The 20,309-nt window shown below is 40.3% G+C and overlaps 1 protein-coding gene across 1 annotated transcript in view; it reads left to right on the top strand.

Annotated features, from left to right (window-relative positions):
* LOC119855080 (polyadenylate-binding protein 1-like) overlaps window positions 1-2,077 on the top strand; it is a 75,453-nt gene extending 73,376 nt beyond the window's left edge. Inside the window, 2 exon segments of the mRNA XM_038400527.1 lie at window positions 304-525; window positions 528-2,077. Of these exon segments, the coding sequence (XP_038256455.1) occupies window positions 304-525; window positions 528-1,829 (1,524 nt within the window). The 3' untranslated portion in view covers window positions 1,830-2,077.
* Window positions 2,078-20,309: the final 18,232 nt, after the last annotated feature.

The following is a 20,309-nucleotide window of genomic DNA, read 5'->3' on the forward strand; positions in this document are numbered from 1 at the left end:
GTGCTAAAAATTCTTTCCCCCTCGGGTTTATAAAACATTAATTTGTATTTTTTATTTTACTTTTTTTGTTTGTTTTAAATCAATAGGTAAATCTAGGACCAGCATTAGTTTTGCTAGCCCTGGCATTTGCTCTGTACATAAGCTTCAAAGTTTCCTTTCCTTTTTTTATTTATTTTATATTTTGCATCATCAAGGTTTTTCACGTAAAGGTTTACACCCTGGTATCTGGTGATCCTATCCTGCTTCATTTGTTCAAATTTGCGCTTGAGCTCCGTTTGTCTTTCCACTTTTTTCTGAGCCCAGCCAAACTTTGCTTTTGGAAACATCCTCTCCTGTAAGGTAGTATGTGATGAAAATGGGTCCAAGGGCTATGGATTTGTACATTTTGAGACCCAGGAAGCAGCAGAAATAGCTATTGAAAAAATAAACAGTATGCTGCTTAATGACCACAAAGTATTTGTTGGAAGGTTTAAATCCCATAAAGAACGAGAAGCAGAACTTGGAGCTAAAGCAAAGGAGTTCACCATATCATAATCATAATCAAGAATTTTGGAGAAGACATGGATGATGAAAGACTTAAGGAACTCTTTGGCAAGTTTGGCCCTTCCTTAAGTGTCAAAGTTATGACCGATGAGAGTGGAAAAACCAAAGGCTTTGGCTTTGTTAGTTTTGAAAGACGTGAAGATGCTCAGAAAGCTGTGGATGAGATGAATGGAAAGGAGCTCAATGGAAAGCAAATTTATGTTGGCCGGGCTCAGAAAAAAGTGGAAAGACAAACGGAGCTCAAGCGCAAATTTGAACAAATGAAGCAGGATAGGATCACCAGATACCAGGGTGTAAACCTTTACGTGAAAAATCTTGATGATGGGATTGATGATGAGCGTTTACGAAAAGAATTCTCCCCATTTGGTACAATCACTAGTGCAAAGGTCATGATGGAAGGCGGCCGCAGTAAAGGATTTGGGTTTGTATGCTTTTCTTCACCAGAAGAAGCAACCAAAGCTGTCACAGAAATGAATGGTAGAATTGTGGCCACTAAACCATTATATGTAGCTCTAGCCCAACGCAAAGAAGAGCGCCAGGCTCACCTCACCAACCAATAAATGCAGAGAATGGCAAGTGTGAGAGCAGTACCTAATCCTGTAATCAACCCCTACCAACCAGCACCTCCTTCAGGTTACTTCATGGCTGCTCTCCCACCGACTCAGAACCGTGCTGCATATTATCCAACTAGCCAACTTGCTCAACTCAGACCAAGTCCTCGCTGGACTGCTCAGGGTGCTAGACCTCATCCATTCCAGAACATGCCTGGTGCTATCCACCCAGCAGCTCCCAGACCACCATTTATTACTATGAGACCAGCTTCTTCACAGGTTCCACGAGTCATGTCAACACAACGTGTTGCTAATACATCAACACAGACAATGGGTCCCCGTCCTGCAGCAGCTCCTGCTGCGGCCACTCCTGCTGTACGCACAGTTCCACAGTACAAATATGCTGCAGGTGTTCGTAATCCTCAGCAACATCTTAACACACAACCACAGGTTGCTATGCAGCAGCCAGCTGTCCATGTGCAAGGTCAGGAACCCTTGACTGCTTCCATGTTGGCTTCTGCCCCTTCACAAAAACAAAAGCAGATGTTAGGTGAACGGCTGTTTCCCCTTATTCAAGCTATGCACCCTACTCAGGCAGGTAAAATCACCGGTATGTTGTTGGAGATTGACAACTCTGAACTCCTTCATATGCTTGAGTCTCCTGAGTCTCTTCGTTCGAAGGTTGATGAAGCTGTAGCTGTACTACAAGCCCACCAAGCTAAAGAGGCTGCTTAGAAAGCAGTTAACAATCCCACTGGGGTTCCAAGTGTTTAATATAAAGATCCGGGACTTCAAACTAGAACTTCGCTTCACCGAAGAAAAAAAATCTAAACATGGAAAAATGATTAAATATTGAGAAAAACATTGCAAAATATAAAATAAATATAAAAAGGAAAGGAAACTTTGAAGCTTATGTACAGAGCAAATGCCAGGGCTAGCAAAACTAATGCTGGTCCTAGATTTACCTATTGATTTAAAACAAACAAAAAAAGTAAAATAAAAAATACAAATTAATGTTTTATAAACCCAGGGGGAAAGAATTTTCAGCACAGTACAGAAATTTAAAGCATTCCTTTTTTTAATTTTGAAATTCTTTACTGTGGAAAAGCTCAGAATATAACCACTGTTTTAGTTAACAGTGAGAATTGATAGCTGAGCAAAGAAACATAATTAAGATTTTGTGTTATAAAATGAGGGAGATTGTGGTATTTCCCCTTATCTGCTGAAGGCTAAAAAAAGTTCCTTGTGAAGATGCAGAATCTGTCACTGTTAATAGAAACATGCTGTGTGGACAATAGGGTAAGAGGTGTCTCATGACTTTGCATTTCTTGCCAGGAGTTTGCATTGAGGGAATGTCACACCCTTACAGATAACCTGTGTGTGCAGGCAGGGGCACTTATTCTTACACAGGATGGAATTTCTGTTTTTCTAGGGCTCCCTGGTTTTTTTTTAAACCAATTTATATACTTCAGCCAGTGAGAATTTGCTCAACAAAAGGTTTTACAGTTAAGTCATTATAATCTGTCATTTACAGCACACCGGACAACAAAACCAAGACGCACGAGTTGCAAATATTTGACATTTGTCACAAGTTTCAATTCCTTATGTCCCATGTCAATCGGTTCCAAGATGGAGAGGTGTGCAACAGCAAAATGAGGGCCACCATCCCTGTAGGGAAGCTCTGGTTCAGATCCATTAAAACAGTGGGAAATGGCAGTCATCTTTACTAGGAAAGGAATACTTGAGGCACCTTAGAGACTAACAAATTTATTAGAGCATAAGCTTTCGTGAGCTACAGCTCACTTCATCGGATGCATTTGGTGGAAAAAACAGAGGAGAGATTTATATACACACATACAGAGAACATGAAACAATGGGTTTATCATACACACTGTAAGGAGAGTGATCACTTAAGATAAGCCATCACCAGCAGCAGGGGGGGGAAAGGAGGAAAACCTTTCATGGTGACAAGCAAGGTAGGCTAATTCCAGCAGTAAACAAGAATATCAGAGGAACAGTGGGGGGTGGGGTGGGAGGGAGAAATACCATGGGGAAATAGTTTTACTTTGTGTAATGACTCATCCATTCCCAGTTTCTATTCAAGCCTAAGTTAATTGTATCCAGTTTGCAAATTAATTCCAATTCAGCAGTCTCTCGTTGGAGTCTGTTTTTGAAGCTTTTTGTTGAAGTATAGCCACTCTTAGGTCTGTGATCGAGTGACCAGAGAGATTGAAGTGTTCTCCAACTGGTTTTTGAATGTTATAATTCTTGACGTCTGAATTGTGTCCATTCATTCTTTTACGTAGAGACTGTCCAGTTTGGCCAATGTACATGGCAGAGGGGCATTGCTGGCACATGATGGCATATATCACATTGGTAGATGCGCAGGTGAACGAGCCTCTGATAGTGTGGCTGATGTGATTAGGCCCTATGATGGTATCCCCTGAATAGATATGTGGACAGAGTTGGCAACGGGCTTTGTTGCAAGGATAGGTTCCTGGGTTAGTGGTTCTGTTGTGTGGTGTGTGGTTGCTGGTGAGTATTTGCTTCAGATTGGGGGGCTGTCTGTAAGCAAGGACTGGTCTGTCTCCCAAGATCTGTGAGAGTGATAGCTCATCCTTCAGGATAGGTTGTAGATCCTTGATGATGCGTTGGAGAGGTTTTAGTTGGGGGCTGAAGGTGATGGCTAGTGGTGTTCTGTTGTTTTCTTTGTTGGGCCTGTCCTGTAGTAGGTGACTTCTGGGTACTCTTCTGGCTCTGTCAATCTGTTTCTTCACTTCAGCAGGTGGGTATTGTAGTTGTAGGAATGCATGATAGAGATCTTGTAGGTGTTTGTCTCTGTCTGAGGGGTTGGAGCAAATGCGGTTATATCGTAGCGCTTGGCTGTAGACAATAGATCGAGTGGTATGATCTGGATGAAAGCTAGAGGCATGTAGGTAGGAATAGCGGTCAGTAGGTTTCCGATACAGGGTGGTGTTTATGTGACCATTGCTTATTAGCACCGTAGTGTCCAGGAAGTGGATCTCTTGTGTGGACTGGTCCAGGCTGAGGTTGATGGTGGGATGGAAATAGTTGAAATCATGGTGGAATTCCTCAAGAGCTTCTTTTCCATGGGTCCAGATGATGAAGATGTCATCAATGTAGCGCAAGTAGAGTAGGGGCATTAGGGGACGAGAGCTGAGGAAGCGTTGTTCTAAGTCAGCCATAAAAATGTTGGCATGCTGTGGGGCCATGCGGGTACCCATCGCAGTGCCGCTGATTTGAAGGTATACATTGTCACCAAATGTGAAATAGTTATGGGTCAGGACAAAGTCACAAAGTTCAGCCACCAGGTTAGCCGTGACAGTATCGGGGATACTGTTCCTGACGGCTTGTAGTCCATCTTTGTGTGGAATGTTGGTGTAGAGGGCTTCTCGTCCCCTAATGCCCCTACTCTACTTGCGCTACATTGATGACATCTTCATCATCTGGACCACTAACCAGAACCACTAACCCAGGAACCTATCCTTGCAACAAAGCCCGTTGCCAACTCTGTCCACATATCTATTCAGGGGATACCATCATAGGGCCTAATCATATCAGCCACACTATCAGAGGCTCGTTCACCTGCGCATCTACCAATGTGATATATGCCATCATGTGCCAGCAATGCCCCTCTGCCATGTACATTGGCCAAACTGGACAGTCTCTACGTAAAAGAATGAATGGACACAATTCAGTCGTCAAGAATTATAACATTCAAAAACCAGTTGGAGAACACTTCAATCTCTCTGGTCACTCGATCACAGACCTAAGAGTGGCTATACTTCAACAAAAAAGCTTCAAAAACAGACTCCAACGAGAGACTGCTGAATTGGAATTAATTTGCAAACTGGATACAATTAACTTAGGCTTGAAATAGAGACTGGGAATGGATGAGTCATTACACAAAGTAAAACTATTTCCCCATGGTATTTCTCCCTCCCACCCCACCCCCCACTGTTCCTCTGATATTCTTGTTAACTGCTGGAATTAGCCTACCTTGCTTGTCACCATGAAAGGTTTTCCTCCTTTCCCCCCCCCGCTGCTTGTGATGGTTTATTTTAAGTGATCACTCTCCTTACAGTGTGTATGATAAACCCATTGTTTCATGTTCTCTGTGTGTGTGTGTATAAATCTCTCCTCTGTTTTTTCCACCAAATGCATCCGATGAAGTGAGCTGTAGCTCACGAAAGCTTATGCTCTAATAAATTTGTTAGTCTCTAAGGTGCCACAAGTACTCCTTTTCTTTTTGCGAATACAGACTAACACGGCTGCTACTCTGAAATCTTTACTAGGGACAACCTCACAGCAAGGCTTTAGCAAATAGCAGCCATCTTCCCTGATGACAGTCTGTCATTTCAATTCTACTAGACATGTACTCCTTTCATATCCATATCCACAGAGCAATTCAAAAGGCCCTGAAAGGGCCTGAAAGGAATCTGAAAGGAAGTGGCATTTATCATGAAGAACAGAAATCTGCTGAAATTTTCTGTTTAAGCACTTTCCATTCCCACCACCACCATCTCAAAAGGGTATGATTTGAACCTTGTTACTTGTCCATTTATCAAGGTTTCACAGAATTGACTTTGGGGCTTAGGTCATGTGGAAGTTTTATAATATAGCACAGAGAAAGTCAACAAGACTTGAATCGAAAATGTTTTCAAAAGGGAATTTAAATATGCTGCACAGGATAGAAGGAAAGATTTTATGGATGTTCTTCGTGGTGGGATTTCCGATCCAGGATGTTCCTGTCATAGGTGCTGGAACTAGGGGTGTTGGGGGAAACTGTTGCACCCCTACTTCAAGTGGTTTCCATCAGATACAGGGCTTACAGTTTGGTTCAATGGCTCTCAGCAACCCCACTATACAAATTGTTCCAGGACCCTTGGTTCCTGCTAGCAGAGTCATTCTAAACTTTAATTTCCTGTCACTGATTATGGGCCAAATTCTACACTCCTTTCTTGCACTGAGCAATGTTTACTCACATGAGTAAATTCCCACAGTAGTGAGTAAGAAATGCAGAGTCAGGCACCAAATTCCTGTCCTTACTTACTAACTACTCTAATTTACTAGTTGTTTTAATGTCTGACTAAATTTAAAAGCAAGAGTCTGTTTTCATGGTTAGAGATGAAAGTGTAACTATCCATGAATAGGACATACTACAGCTAGGAGAGCTTGGGAAAATCCACTTTGAAAGCAAACTCTTGATGCAAATGAAAACTTGCCAAGTGTGTGAGCCCTCTGGGTAATCTTAACTGAAGATTATATCAAGCCCTTCTGTGGAAAAAACCCATGTGAAGAGTGTTTTGTGTGAAAAAATTTTTTATCAGAAACTTGTGGAGTTTCTCCACACATCATATGGTCAGAGAATAGGGTTTACCTCCCTGCATAGTGAGACAGGGTGAGGCCCTTCAACCCTGGAAATGTGCTGAAATCTGCAAGAAAGTTAGTTATACAGTTCTCAGGCCACTACAGAGGCCTTTTTGGGCTATTTGCATAGAATGTCAGCCACTGACATATATTACTCAATAGATCCTACCACCTCCTTGTGGTAGAATAAGCCTGCTCTCTAACCCCACTTCCAAGATGACTGGAGTTCAGAACAAGTCCTCATAGGAAATAATGACAGTCAAAACTAAATCCCATGTAGGATGGTTCTCCTTGGTCCATGATCCCCTGGCCCTTGCAACAGACGGGGGATGATATCTTGGCCTCACTGAAGTCAAAGGGAGTTTTGCCATTGACTTGACTTGAATCCAGATTTCACTTGAGACTCTCTCATGTGGTATTTGCACAAATGGGATTCCATGGACTTAGAGGGGGGAATATGCTGTGTAAGCTCATATCCTCCTCCTGACAGATTTTGCTCCAATACTGTAGATTACTTTCATATCCTTCACACCTGAAATAGGCAGTAGTGAGTTCTGCCATTGGGATATCTAGAGCACTGTGAAAAATATAAGGAAATAAAATCAGAAGAAAGCAAATGTACGTTCATCCCAATTCCATGCACCAGAACTCATTCACAAAGGTCTCAGCCACCTGTAATCCATTCAATTGTAATTTTAACCAATTTTCTCCAAATCTGGTAGCTGGATGTTCACAATTAATTGGGCCAGAAATTAAATTTTGCCCACAATTGACTGAGTGTACAAAATTGGGAGCACAACATTAATAAGTCAGCTTGAGGCCCATTTTAAAATGGGGACTCATCCCATTTACTGCTCCGTTGGCCGCCTTTCAGAGCACCTGGAAACAGATTGGCAGCTCAGCAGTACAGTAGAATAATTTTCATCATAAACAGCACAAGTAAAGAGCAATGAATAGGTAATGTTAGAGAGGCTTACACGTTCAGTGTCACATTTTGGTAAACAACAAGCTGCAGCTCTAATAGGTCTATTGGATGTCTACTGTAAATTATCAATGTTTCTCCATAAGAAGAAGAGACAAGAGATTCAAAAGCTTGAATGGCTTCAGACAAGGCCATAAATATCTGTCTGTTTATTCCATGTTTAACCAGTTTTTTAAAATGATCTTTCTCTTGCCCACTTCAACCTTCCTCACACCCAATACTTCTCCCTCCTCCTTCTCAATGCACCCAGTTATAGTACTTCATCTTTCCCTTGACTTTTCTTTTCCCTCCAGCTCTTCATCTTGATACTCATCTCTTATTTCTCTTCTGCCAGGCTAGTACAATCAAGTTTGAACTCATCATTCTGGCTTGGACATGATGATTCCTATTTTCCCCCCACCCCACTATGGCAGTGCTTCTTTTTCATTTTCAGCCACCCACTAACTTGATCTATGATCTGTTTTGCTCTTACACCTTCAAAAATTCTTTTGATGATATCCAACAGATCCATGGTGTTTGGTTTCATTAAGTTTAACAGCTTTTGCTGGGCCAGCTAATTATTTCAAATGTCATCAACCCTGGGGTTTTGCCTCAAAATGAACTGGAAAGCCTAACTTTAGGAAAGCCCTAGGGTATTCATGATTTAAAGAGAGCAGCCATACCAGATGAGTGCACCATATCTACAAAACTCAGGCCTTAAAAAGGATTTGCAAGATAAAAAATGTAAAGGTAAGTAACAGTAAAAGGCACTTTCAGGAAGCCAAAAAACTGATTGAAAGGAGTTCTTGTCCAAAGAGATTTGAGCCTTCAGAAAGGTCTGTCTTCTTTTCAGTCCTTTGGTTTTATTGTTTTTCTAAATTGGTTCCTAAAGTGGTAGGTAGTGTTGCTATGCACCATTACACATTTATTTCGTGTTGCCCCAGAGAGAGCTGGGTTTAGTGGGCCCTGAAGTAACTCCTAAATTTATGCTGCAGTTTGCAAAGCATTTTTATATCCTTCCAGATGACAAGTGCTATATAAATGTAAGTTATTATCATCATCCCCAGCCCAACTTCTCAAGTATTCTGAAGAATCACGTATTTATGGTTCAAGCAATAAAACTGTCTCTGGCTTTTGAGTCTGATATAGGTGGGAGCCCATTCTAGCTAGATATGGCTTTTTGGTCATCTCAACCCAATATATGAAACCTTTTTCTCCCAAATTGCAGAAAAGTTAGAATAAAGGTATGAAATGAAAAATATTTACTAGCAGAAACATGAGATGCAGCTTTGAATGAAGAAATTCTACAGAAGTGGTTAGACTTGAGAAAAGCTATTTGAAAAAAATTCATACTGTTGTCAAGCAGTATATCACATATTCATGATTTTGGAGGTAGTGAGGAGTGGGATTTAGATGTATCTTGATTTTTTTTAACCTTGAAAGTGGAAAACATATCAAAATTGAAAGATTTGGGGCGGGGGGGTGCTAAAATTTCTCTAAAAAATTGTGAGGTTTCTGCCAGGGCCAATTTCACAATTTCTTCCAGTGGAGTAGAATTTTGCTACGGTCATTGAGAAGCTCTGTTCATTGGTATTAGAGCAGAACTGTGCCCTGGAGTTTATTCATAAAAACTTATCAGAATAGTATTCACACATTCACAAAATAAATATTGTACACTTCACCCAGACATCTTGGAAAAGATAGATGAGCCAGAGTAAATAAATAAAGAACTCCTCCTTCCTTCTCCTGAACCATCACCTAAAACTTGCATTGAACTGGAAGCATTTGGAATATCTATAGCTATATAGATATTAGTGGGCAAGGTTCTAGCCAAGACCAGAAGCAAAAATGCAGAAATGCCAGAAGAGGGACAGTGTTCATTATATTTCCAGTCAAGCTGGAAGCAGAATTATTAGAGATTTCATTGGAAAGCCTTTTCTCATCACAATACCTTCCCTTTTCTGCAGACCCAAGTGGTTCAGAATCTTAATGTAAAGTTTGATTAAAGCATCTGAATCTTTGGGTGCCTATCTGAGCTGAATCGCCCGGTGTTTTGAGGTTCACCCATTATTGTCTATTAATAAGCCCTTTAGAACAGTGGTTGTCCTGTTTTACATAATTATATTTTAAAACATTGTCAGCAGATGCAGTCCTTGTCATCAACCACATGCTTTTCACTACCCTGCAACATCTGCATTGGTGAAACTAGGCCCTAAAAATGTCCTCTGTGTTCCAAACCTTCACCACTGCTATATGCATGCTATGCAGCAGCATCTCATAGGCTGTGAAATAATTAAATTGCTGTTCAAATGCATAAACTTTAGTGGCACAACAGAAAAATAGCAACAAAACTGGAAAGCAGACAACTGTTTGTTCATATAAGCTACTTAAAACCTATTTCTTTTTTGTAAATAGAAGTATTTTATCTTATTGTGTTTATCTACACTGATTAAAAAGAGTGGAGAAATATAGTCAGATAGCTTTGAAAATGTAAGCACTGTGGGACTACATAGATTCTCCCTCCTTAAAAATATGAATATGTCCTCCTAAAGAACTTACCTTGGAAGGGAGTCCTTGGATAGATTTTTCCTCTTTTCTGGGCTTCCCCTATAGAAAACCCTTCTCCCTTTGTAGAACTCTTCATACTTGATGGGGATCATCTCTTTTATATCCCTTTGATGAAAGCATGAAATCTTCAAGTCTCCTGTTCCATCTCATCACAGTTCTTGATGAATTAGCATTTTTGTTGTTAAAATACAGTAGTGTGATTTTTGTCCCATTTGAGTTGTAGCTACCTAGGAATATAAGAACTGCCATACTAGATTAGATCAATTGCTTATCAAGTCCAGTATTCTCTCTGTCTGACAATAGCCAATGCTTTGGAGAAAGCTGCAAGACATCTCATCCTGAACTACTATCACTTGTCCATATGAGAAGTTTCTTCCTAACTATGTCAGTTAGTGATAGGCCCTATAGCATGAGAGTTTATATCTCTTAGCCACATAAGTGTCCAGTCCTTGTTGGAATCATACTAAACTCTTGATAAGATATGTCAATGTGATGTCATGATGATAAGTTCTGAAAGTAAATTAGGTATTGTTTGGGAAAGTATTTTGTCTTTTTTCAGCTTTAAAATTTGTGGCCTTTCCCATTTTTTAAACATCCCCTTATTCTTGTTGCATGGAAAGGAGTACATAAGAGTATCCTATTTCTTTTGTCCAAGGACAAGTACCTATGTGGTTCTAGTTAATTAAACTTTCTTTTACATTAAATTTATAAAGCGCCAATTTTGTGCTGATTTGGGGTGTTTCTCTAGCTGCTGGTTTCATAATGTCTCAGACAGATTCTTTTTATGATGCAGCTAAAACTGATTCCCTATATAAATGTAAGATGTTTTCACTGCATCTTTTAAAAGTGGTGTCTGATTTCACAAGGAGCATAACCTAGCTAAAAAAGGAAGTCTATATTAGTTACTTCAGTATCCATAGTAGACTCTGAGCACAAGTTCGCGAGCCCCCCAAATCACTGTGTTAATTACTTCACAGTCACAAAATAAATATTCTCTGCCAAGAAACATTTTTATTAGCCTACCTGTTGTATTGAAAAGCAAAGCAAAAAAAAAAGTAGAAACAAGGTACGTGACCTAGATCAATATTTGGATTAATGTCTCCCATTCCAGCTAACCATTAGACAAGGCCATCAGCAGTATGCAAAAAAAGAATCAAGTTTTGGCAATATCAAATAAGATTTTTCTTACTTTTTATCCAGCTGAAATTTGCAGGAGAACAATATCTGCACAAACTACATACAAACCATTTACTTCTTAACATCACTGTTCAAGGTCATGAAGTGAAAAGACTGTCAAAAAAGATACGACTGATAAAGTTGCTACAATACGGCTATGTTGCCTATAAGGACATTATTGGTTAATATATCAGTTTTGATTTCTTGGGTAATTTGAAAGGCATTTTAGCTTCTTATATTTATCACATAAGGTATGCGAAAAACAAGGGACAATTTTGCTCCTATTTGCTCCTATTATCAGTCTGGTATGTAAAATATGTTTGGCCATTTTTTAAACAAGAATCAGTGCAGACATTCTGACTGCATTTGATTGTAGGCACTTAGACAGTGGTGTTCTGAAAAGGAAGTATGGGTCACACAGCAGCCAGATGAATGTAGAGCTAGTATTACTGGATGTGTTGCCTGAATGCTTAAAATCATAAAAGGTAACACATCTTTATGTGGCTAAAATTATCTTTATCTTTATCTTTAAATGTATCTTTATGAGGCTAAAATTAAGACATGCAGCATATAATTCATGGGCCAGATCCTTGGTTGATCTATATCAATCAGCCTAGCTCTGTCTATTTACAACAGGTGAGGATCTGGCTCCAACACAGAGAGTCTAAAATCTATAGTCGTCAATTGAGGAAAAACTCCCATCAAAGTCAATGGGCATTTTGCTCAATTCAAGACCACAGAATTTGACCAGATATCGTTAAGAAGTCTAAAATCTGTGAAGACTCTGGACACTATTCCACACAGCCCCATCTCCTCCAGGGTGAATAACTCACTGCCGTTGATTTCAGTAGGAGTTACTCAGATTTTGCAGGGGAAAACAAGGACCCCCAAATGACTCCATGTTCACCTGTTAGAGAAATGCACTAATGTCTTGCCTAAGGGTCTCATGTAGTAATACCCTCTTTGGTGGCAGCAGACTCTGATATGTTCTTTGTGGAGATGCCTCTGCCTTTTTCACTGGAGGTAGTATTTGCTCTTTAATCCCTGCAGGAAAATGAGAGGATCTGGACCATAAAAAACTGAAGATTCCCTACGGGGTGAATACAGAACCACCTGTAGAGAAGGTTGTGCCTCTGCAACAGCTCTGGGCGCTTGAGGTTCTACCCCAACTCCCTGACACTGTTGCTTGGGAGCCATGCTGTCTGGCCACCTCTTGACCCACAGCTCTTCGTTGCTTTTAATACTCAAAAAACAGAATGTGCAAACAAACTAGTAAAATCTTGGGGCTTCATCCTGGAAATATTTTCAGTGCACGTATAATAACTTTACTCACATGAGGAGTCTGCAGTGGGTATAATCACCTGAATAAAGCTACTTATGTATGATTGCAGGATCTGTTCTTTACACAATAATCCCCCATTCAGAAGCGGAAAGTGCATGAAATACAAGCACATATAATGAATCAAAGACATAGAGTCATATTATGCAATAAGTTTTAAGCAATGGGGAAATTGGTGTCACAATGTAGTCCAGATTCAAGAAATGTATCTTTTTAAGAGCCTTCCCACATCCAAAAACTGCAGCTCATTAGTTAAGTGTTTATCCATGTTTCTTTTACTTAAAATGTGTTTAAATATGCTGGTAGAAAATAATCACTAGAAAGAAATTCTGGGTTAGTGTGATTATTGTCAGAAAGTGACTTTTTTTAAAATGGCATCTTTTAATGTATCTTTTCCCTGTGAGCATTAGGAACATATCAGCTTACTGACAGGTTTTTTTTTTTTTTTTTTACTACTGTTAGCACTATAAAGAGCTAGGACAGGGTGAGTTGAATACTACTGTGTCTTTCCCAGAATCGCTAAATAAATTTCAACTGCAATTCTTTATTATTGATGGTGATGTAATAGACAAACACACACACAATTCTTGCTTTTCAGATACCAGGTGGAATTCTGAGTGCAGGCATTTAGGAAAATCATCCTCAGACTTAAAAACTGAACAGATTTGATATGGAAGTCATTGAATGAATAACCAGGGATCTTCACAATGACAGCTTTACAGTCACTTCAGCAGCATCACTTTAAAGTTGAAACATACATTTTGTCTTACAGCAACTGGGGCATGTTTCATAAAATCTGGTTCAAATTCTTTTCTTGTGAAGTTTTGTGCTTTGCTTTTAGTTTCTTTATGATGTATTCCTTTGTTACAGGACACTCTCATTTTGTTCCTAAATCTGTCTCTTGCCTATGTGCTTGTTCTGTGCTCTTGCTGTTTTCCATGTTGTTGTTCTCTGACATGCTTTTCTTTCTCAGTTTCTTTAACTTTTCCCTCTCACTTTCTTTTGTTTCTTTGTTTTATCGTTTATATCCTATTTGTCTGCCTTTCCTTTGTTTGTCTTTACTCGCAGGATACAGAATATGGCATTTCTAGGATCCCAGAGCTGGGCTGTATTTATTTATAAAGAATTAAATCCACCTCCAAAAGAGGGCAGAGGATCAAGGCCTGGTCATACATCGTTTAAGCCTCACAGGGTCTGTCTACACTGCAACCGGGAGGTGTGATTCCCAGCATGGGTAGACAAACTGGAGCTAACTCAGCTTAAACAAGCACATTAAAAAATAGCCGCATTGATGTTGCAGCACTAGTGGTGGCTCGGGCTAGCTACCTGAGCTCAGACCCTGGGAGTTGGGCTGGCCTAGATTTGAGCAGCTACAGCAAGCTGCTGCCCAGTCTGTCAACCCTGCTATTTTTAGCATGCTATCTTGAGCTGTGCTAACACAAGTCAATCTTCCTGGGCTGGCAGTCACAGCTCCCAGCAGAAGTGTAGACATACCCACAGAGTGCTGCACAGGACAAGAGGACAATAGGCAAATCATCTAGGCATGGTCTTGTGGTCCATGGAGAGGTTCCTCACTACTTCTGAAAGTCTAGCATGGAGATTTTGGGAGCAAGCTGGGAAACCGTTCACTGGATTCTCAATGCCACATTGCCAGTGACCTCAAACACTTCATAGAGGCTGTGTAAGAATTCTACTACCCACCTCACAGTCTTCCTAGGGCTTGAGGGATGACTTCCATTTCCTCCATTCTCCCGCAAACAATTCCAAATTCTTTGATCTGTTCATGGGAAGGGGAAAATGTCACCCTAACAGACACACATGAATTTACATGATCAATAAAGAGCCCTGTTTGGTTAGTTGTGACAAGACCCAATTTAGGAATTGTTATCTATTGGTGTTTCCACCAAATTTTTGAATAATAATAAGAATTCAATAATAAAACCTCATTATTAGCAGACTAAATAATAAATGTTGCCATCATAACATTTCTCCCACAACATAAACACTAGTAATTAAATAATAATATTAAGCAATGTCTCATATTTCATTAGAGTGATTATATATATATAAAATCAGTCTAAATAGAATATATATATATATATATATATATTCTCACATTGAAAATCGGCAGAAATAGGTTGACCAGCAAAAAAAACAGATATATTATCTAAAATTTTCAACTTTCAAGTGTCTCAACCACTATGCATCAAATGTTCCCTTCCATTGCATGGTAAGAAGGGAAGCAAATGAATGCAAATATGGGTGGAGGGCCTGGAAAACAGCAGGAGGAGAAGTAGAACTGGTCAGAAATGTTTCAAGAAAACAGTTCTGTCAGAAAATGCCAAATTGTAGAATACAAAATGTTTTGCAGAAACATCTTGAGTTTGATGAAGTTTCAGCAAATCAAAGAAAATCTGCCTGGGTTCCTGCCAGTTTGCTAGGTGGGCTGCTGGGGAACCTGGGTTTTTGGGGTCTGTAGCTCTGGGGCAAACACTTATCTGAGCTGCCCTGGAACTGGGAACTCTGATGTACAAGGCTCCATAGCTTTGGAGCAGACATCCATGCTGGGGCTTCCAGGCTCCCTGCTTTGGAGCCAGAAGCCTGACAGCCCTGAGTGTCACAGCTCTAATTTGGGCTTGACTCCTAGTTCCACAGCCTGGAAATGCTGAGTACCCCAGCTAAATCTGGGGCTTTAGGACTTCCACACTTTCAGCTGTGGAGCTGGGGGCCTGAAGTCCTGAGGTCCCCTGCCTATCATAGTCATCGTAGCAAGGCTGCCCTGAAGCCCCAGACTCTTGGATCCCTGTTGTATGAAAATGACATTCTTCTCAATTTTACCACTGTTAGTAGCAGCAATTAAACAGACAAAAGTATCACTTCCACTCAACCACTGTCATGGTCCTGGGAAATTAAACCAAGTCTAGAAAAAGCAACATTTCCTGCATACTGGAAATCCCACATTTTGGCCAGCTCTAGTAGTAGGTGCACAGAATGTACTCACCTTCCCGGGGAGCTTGTGGAAGCTCTCTGTGCAAACACTGTTTATACGATCTGTGGGCCTTTGGAGGAAAATGGAGCTGGAGAGTAGCCACTCTGCATGGCATGATCTCCTGGTAGAGCAGTGCACTGCAAATGGCAAATTGTGTACTATTTATTGCTGTGAATGAATCATGCCTGTTAAGAATGTAAGTCCAAAAGTCTGGAGATTTTAGGCAAATGACAACGTCTTTGTGTATTTGAAGATGAATATTAAATGTTTCATTCATAAAGACAACAAAAATTGTCCCAATTAGCAGAATTTATGGCCAGATTTTCAGAGATATTTAGGAGCCTACAGATGCAGATAGGAGACTACTAGGATTTTCAAAAAGGCCAAGGCAAGTTAGACTCTGAAGTCTCACTGAAGTCAATGGAAGTTAAGCAATTTAGGTGCCTTTGAAAATCCTGTTAGGTGCCTATCTGCATCTTTAGGCTCTTAACCCTTATAATCAAATCTGTCCATCAAAATATCCTTGTGAGAAGGCCAACAAACATGTTTTAGTCTTCAAAGTACTGAGACTAGTGTTGCACCAGAATACCTAACACCTTCTATACTGGAGGAAAGTCACCCTGCCACCCTGTAATCCGCAAAAGCTATGTACTTCCTTAGAGTGTCCCTCATCACCGAGATCTCACTGTTGCTCAGCATTCCTCCAGGTAACACATGGAAGCAATGCTCTCTAGCACCCTCTCGGGCCTAGATTTTTTTAAAGGTATTTAGTGATTGCTCCGTTCAGCGTTGTGAGGCTTAAAGGCCAGAATTTCAAAAGTACTTAGGTGCCTAAAGATGTAAATAAGCATCTCATAGGATTATCAAGAGTGCCTTGGTGCCTAACTCCCATACAGTTCAGCCAGACCCCAAGACCTCAACTGGCCTGCAAGGTATGGCATAGTGTCAAATGTAAATCTCCATCTGAGTTGACTGCAACTATGAATGAACATGTGTGTAGGATTAAACTTGTAACTTTGATGTGTTCAGGTTACAGTCAGGTTCATTAAAGATATACCTTTACCCCCACAAAATCTTCCATTGTCAGGGTCAAAACTGCAATTAATTCTGCTGGTAATTACAATTTAGCACTACACTGCATATCAAATAGCACTTTTAGACCTCCATCCCTTATTATAGCGGCAGTATTCAAACAGTCATAATTACCAGAGTAGCTATATTTTACTCTTAAATTATAAGTTATATTAGTTATCTGGGCCTTGTATGTGTGTTGTGGGGAGACAGAGAAATTCCCAGTTGTAGCTCGCAAGTGGCATATTAATGAAATAAATGGAACACTGTTAGGAGCAGTGATATGTGTGTGTGTGTATAAAATCTTAAGTATAAAATCAACCTTATAAAATTCTATTTGACCACTCACCCACAGCAACTACATTGGTTTGTTGATTTTTTTTGTTTTGTTTTGATTGGGTAAAATACAGAGAACAAGATGAGAGTTGGCCCTCGTGTGGTTGCAGAGTTGGGGCGAATAAGGAACTTCATGTCTGACCCCCATTTGAGCAGCCTGTATAAAGAGCTGAGCAGAATGGGGCTACTGCCAAGGTTATCTTCCCTCCCTCCTGCTGCAACTCACCTAAAAGGGAACAGGGAAGAGTTGGAGTAACCAGTATCATGACCACATCCCACCCTCAAGAGCCAAGATAAGGGAGCTGGCCAGCCATGTGAGGTGAGAATATGTGCTTTTCTCCCTGCCCTTTCCTAGAAAAACTCCCATGTAGCAGTGTGGTGCAACAAAATGCCTTTTTACAGACTGCAAAAAGAAAAGAAGTACTTGTGGCACCTTAGAGACTAACAAATTTATTTGAGCATAAGCTTTCGTGAGCTACAGCTCACTTCATCGGATGCATTTTCCTCAAAAAGTCTGCCCTGCAAAATTCATTATCAAGCATCAGGGTAAAGGGCTGGTGAGTAAACCTTGTGCCTGGACTGGTAATTTTTCATGAGAGTTTTCCTAAGCTGTCTTAAACCATGTTTTGCCGATAATTGATTCATAACTATTACAATATAATAAACAAATAATATCATAGGATAGTATATGATCACTACAAAGGGGATCTTACAAAGAAGTAAAACAGGCTGCAACCTTTCATTGGCCCAGAGTTTTCAGTTTCTCTATTTATTTTCAGTAACTCATTTCTGACTTAACATTCTGCAACTGAAGCAACTGAGCTGTTACAGTTCATTACCCCCATTCCCTAGACATCCACGACTAATCCTTGTTTATTATTTAGCCATACAAATAGGCTCTTGGTTCACATTTGGAATAAACTGAAGGAGCATTTTTTTAAGTTATAAAAAGACTCTATGATCCAGGAATGTACAAAAATAAGAGATATGCAGGTTTCAGACCCTTCCCCTCATTCCTTCTACAAACCCGGCCCCCCCACACACCCCACCACCACACACACCTTTTGTAAAGAGTCCTAGATCCATAATATGTAGAGCTAAAAGGCCAAACAGCCACTTGATGTGGACAGTGATTATTTTTCATAGAAATGTTCCTTTTCTTATTATTAACCTTGAAACTTAAGAAGAATGGAAGGCCTGTTTAGAGCCTGAGCAGCTAAACCAACCTGAAGCTCCCAACTGCCTACTTCTTTATAGCTAATTTCAGAAAAACATTTGGCAAAAGACCTCTAAGCTGGTGACCTCATAAGTGAGAATGAGTGTTCAGTTTCTCTAAACCGGTAGCAGAAAGCCAGGCAGAGGAAGTGGGAGAAGGCACTAAGCAAAATCGGTAGAGTGAATCAGGGTAGCTTTAGAGATAATACTGTTCTCTTTATCTTAATAAAATACAATATTAGAAGAAAGTGACTTTCTATGTTCCTTTACCTTTGTCATGTGACACTGTGCGTACTCAGGAGTAAAACTGGGTGAATCAGAAAATTTCAATTTGGTGGCAGTTCCAAAAAATTGAGGAAATGTTCTGTTATTGAATAAAAAATGTCCTGTTTAGACCTGTTCTAGAGCAAAGATTGGGTCTCCCAATCCCCCATGAGTCCTGTAGCTACTAGGCTAAAGCTAATAAGGGTGGAAGGAAGGGTACAACAGTACTACCACCTCCTCCTCTGCTGGCCGTTTTGTGAACACCTGAAGCGATTAGTGTCAAATTCATTAATAGTTCTGACTGACCAAAACTGCATTTTTCATCAAATAAACTCTGCTTGAAAAATTTTGTCCAGCTCTATTCAGGACTTGAGAAAAGACCAAAACAATAGTGCAGAATGTAATTGATATAACAGACTTGCTGTCAGTTTTAGTTTATCATGACCCAGAAATGAACTCTAACTTCTCTCCCATGCCCTCCTAGCTCCACATCTATTCTCTCTTCCTATTACCACCACCACCATTCAGTCTGTCACTCAGGCATGTAATTGAGGAGTCATCCAAGCCATGTACAAATCCTGCTGCTCCATCCTCTGCAACTTTCTTAAAGATCTGTCCTTTTCTTTTTGCCCCTACCAGGGCAAATCTCTTGTTCAGAACCTCAATCTCCTGTCTCAGTGCCAGATTCTCCATGACCTCCCTGACACCCACATTGCTCCACTCCAAGCCATGCAGTATGCTACCTTTAAATTAAGTTTCTTTGTCTATTGCCCTAATCATATGCCTCCCTCTCTGAAACCCTGCATTTGCCCCTACTCTTCCATCACATCAAGTGTCTTTTCCTTACATTCAGAGCCCTATCTAACTCGGCCTCCAGTACCTTTCTGACTCATTTGGTGTTGTCCTCTCACCTCTACCATTCCATTTTCTTTCTGCTTTCTTCCACTCTGCCGTCACAGGTGGGGCATCATTTCTGTTTTGATCCAAAAGGCAACTACCCTCTCCCATTCAGATCCCTCCTGAAGACCCATCTCTATTGCGACAACTACAAGAAGTTAGCTAACAATGATCAGACTGAGGTACAACTGAGGATAACGTACAAATCTTAAGAACTACTGAGTTGTGTTATCAAACATTATATTACCGAAACTTGGCTAATCTCATCATGATGAATAACTTGTATGTTGTAACTTGTTCCCTTCCCTTCACTATCTGTCTGTTTTGTCTTAGATTGTGATGTCTTTGGGGCAAACCATGTGCCTCTTAGGTGCGTACAGCACTCAGCACATTGTGGACATTATTGGAAACATCATAATAATCTTCATTCCATGCCACAGGATAATCAGTCATTGAGCTCAGCCATAAAGGAGGACGTCTCTATAACTATCCAGGACTTGGAGAAATTATCACACCCACTTGGGGTGATGTAATGCCCACTGAAGTCAGTGGTAAAGGTCCCATTGACTTCAATGGGCTTTTCATCAAACCAAAATTTGGTCTCTGAAGACAGTCATTTTGAAAATGAGACTGAAGCCATCAAAAATAATGTGGAAGTTACTACCTCAAATCTCCATTGTCTTGGAGAGAAACCAAATTGCTGGAAAATCAAATTTGATCCTGGAATGTGCTGGCAGTCATCACACAGTACTGACTGAGAAAGAGGCCTTAGAAGTGACTAGAGTCCTGGGGAAAATCTGATGTTTATCATTTATTATTTAAAAGATAATTTAATTTATATTGATGAATACAATTATATTCTACTAATCTTTTCCATATGTAAGTTACATCATTCTCATTTCCTGGGTACCTGAGCCCCTGCTACCTGGGTACCTGATATTAGTATAAACAGGGTCTGAATGAGCTCTCCCCAACTTCTAGTGATGCACTGGGGGAAAAAGATCTCAG

Source organism: Dermochelys coriacea, chromosome 4 (assembly GCF_009764565.3).
Source record: "Dermochelys coriacea isolate rDerCor1 chromosome 4, rDerCor1.pri.v4, whole genome shotgun sequence".
Taxonomy (NCBI): domain Eukaryota; kingdom Metazoa; phylum Chordata; order Testudines; family Dermochelyidae; genus Dermochelys; species Dermochelys coriacea.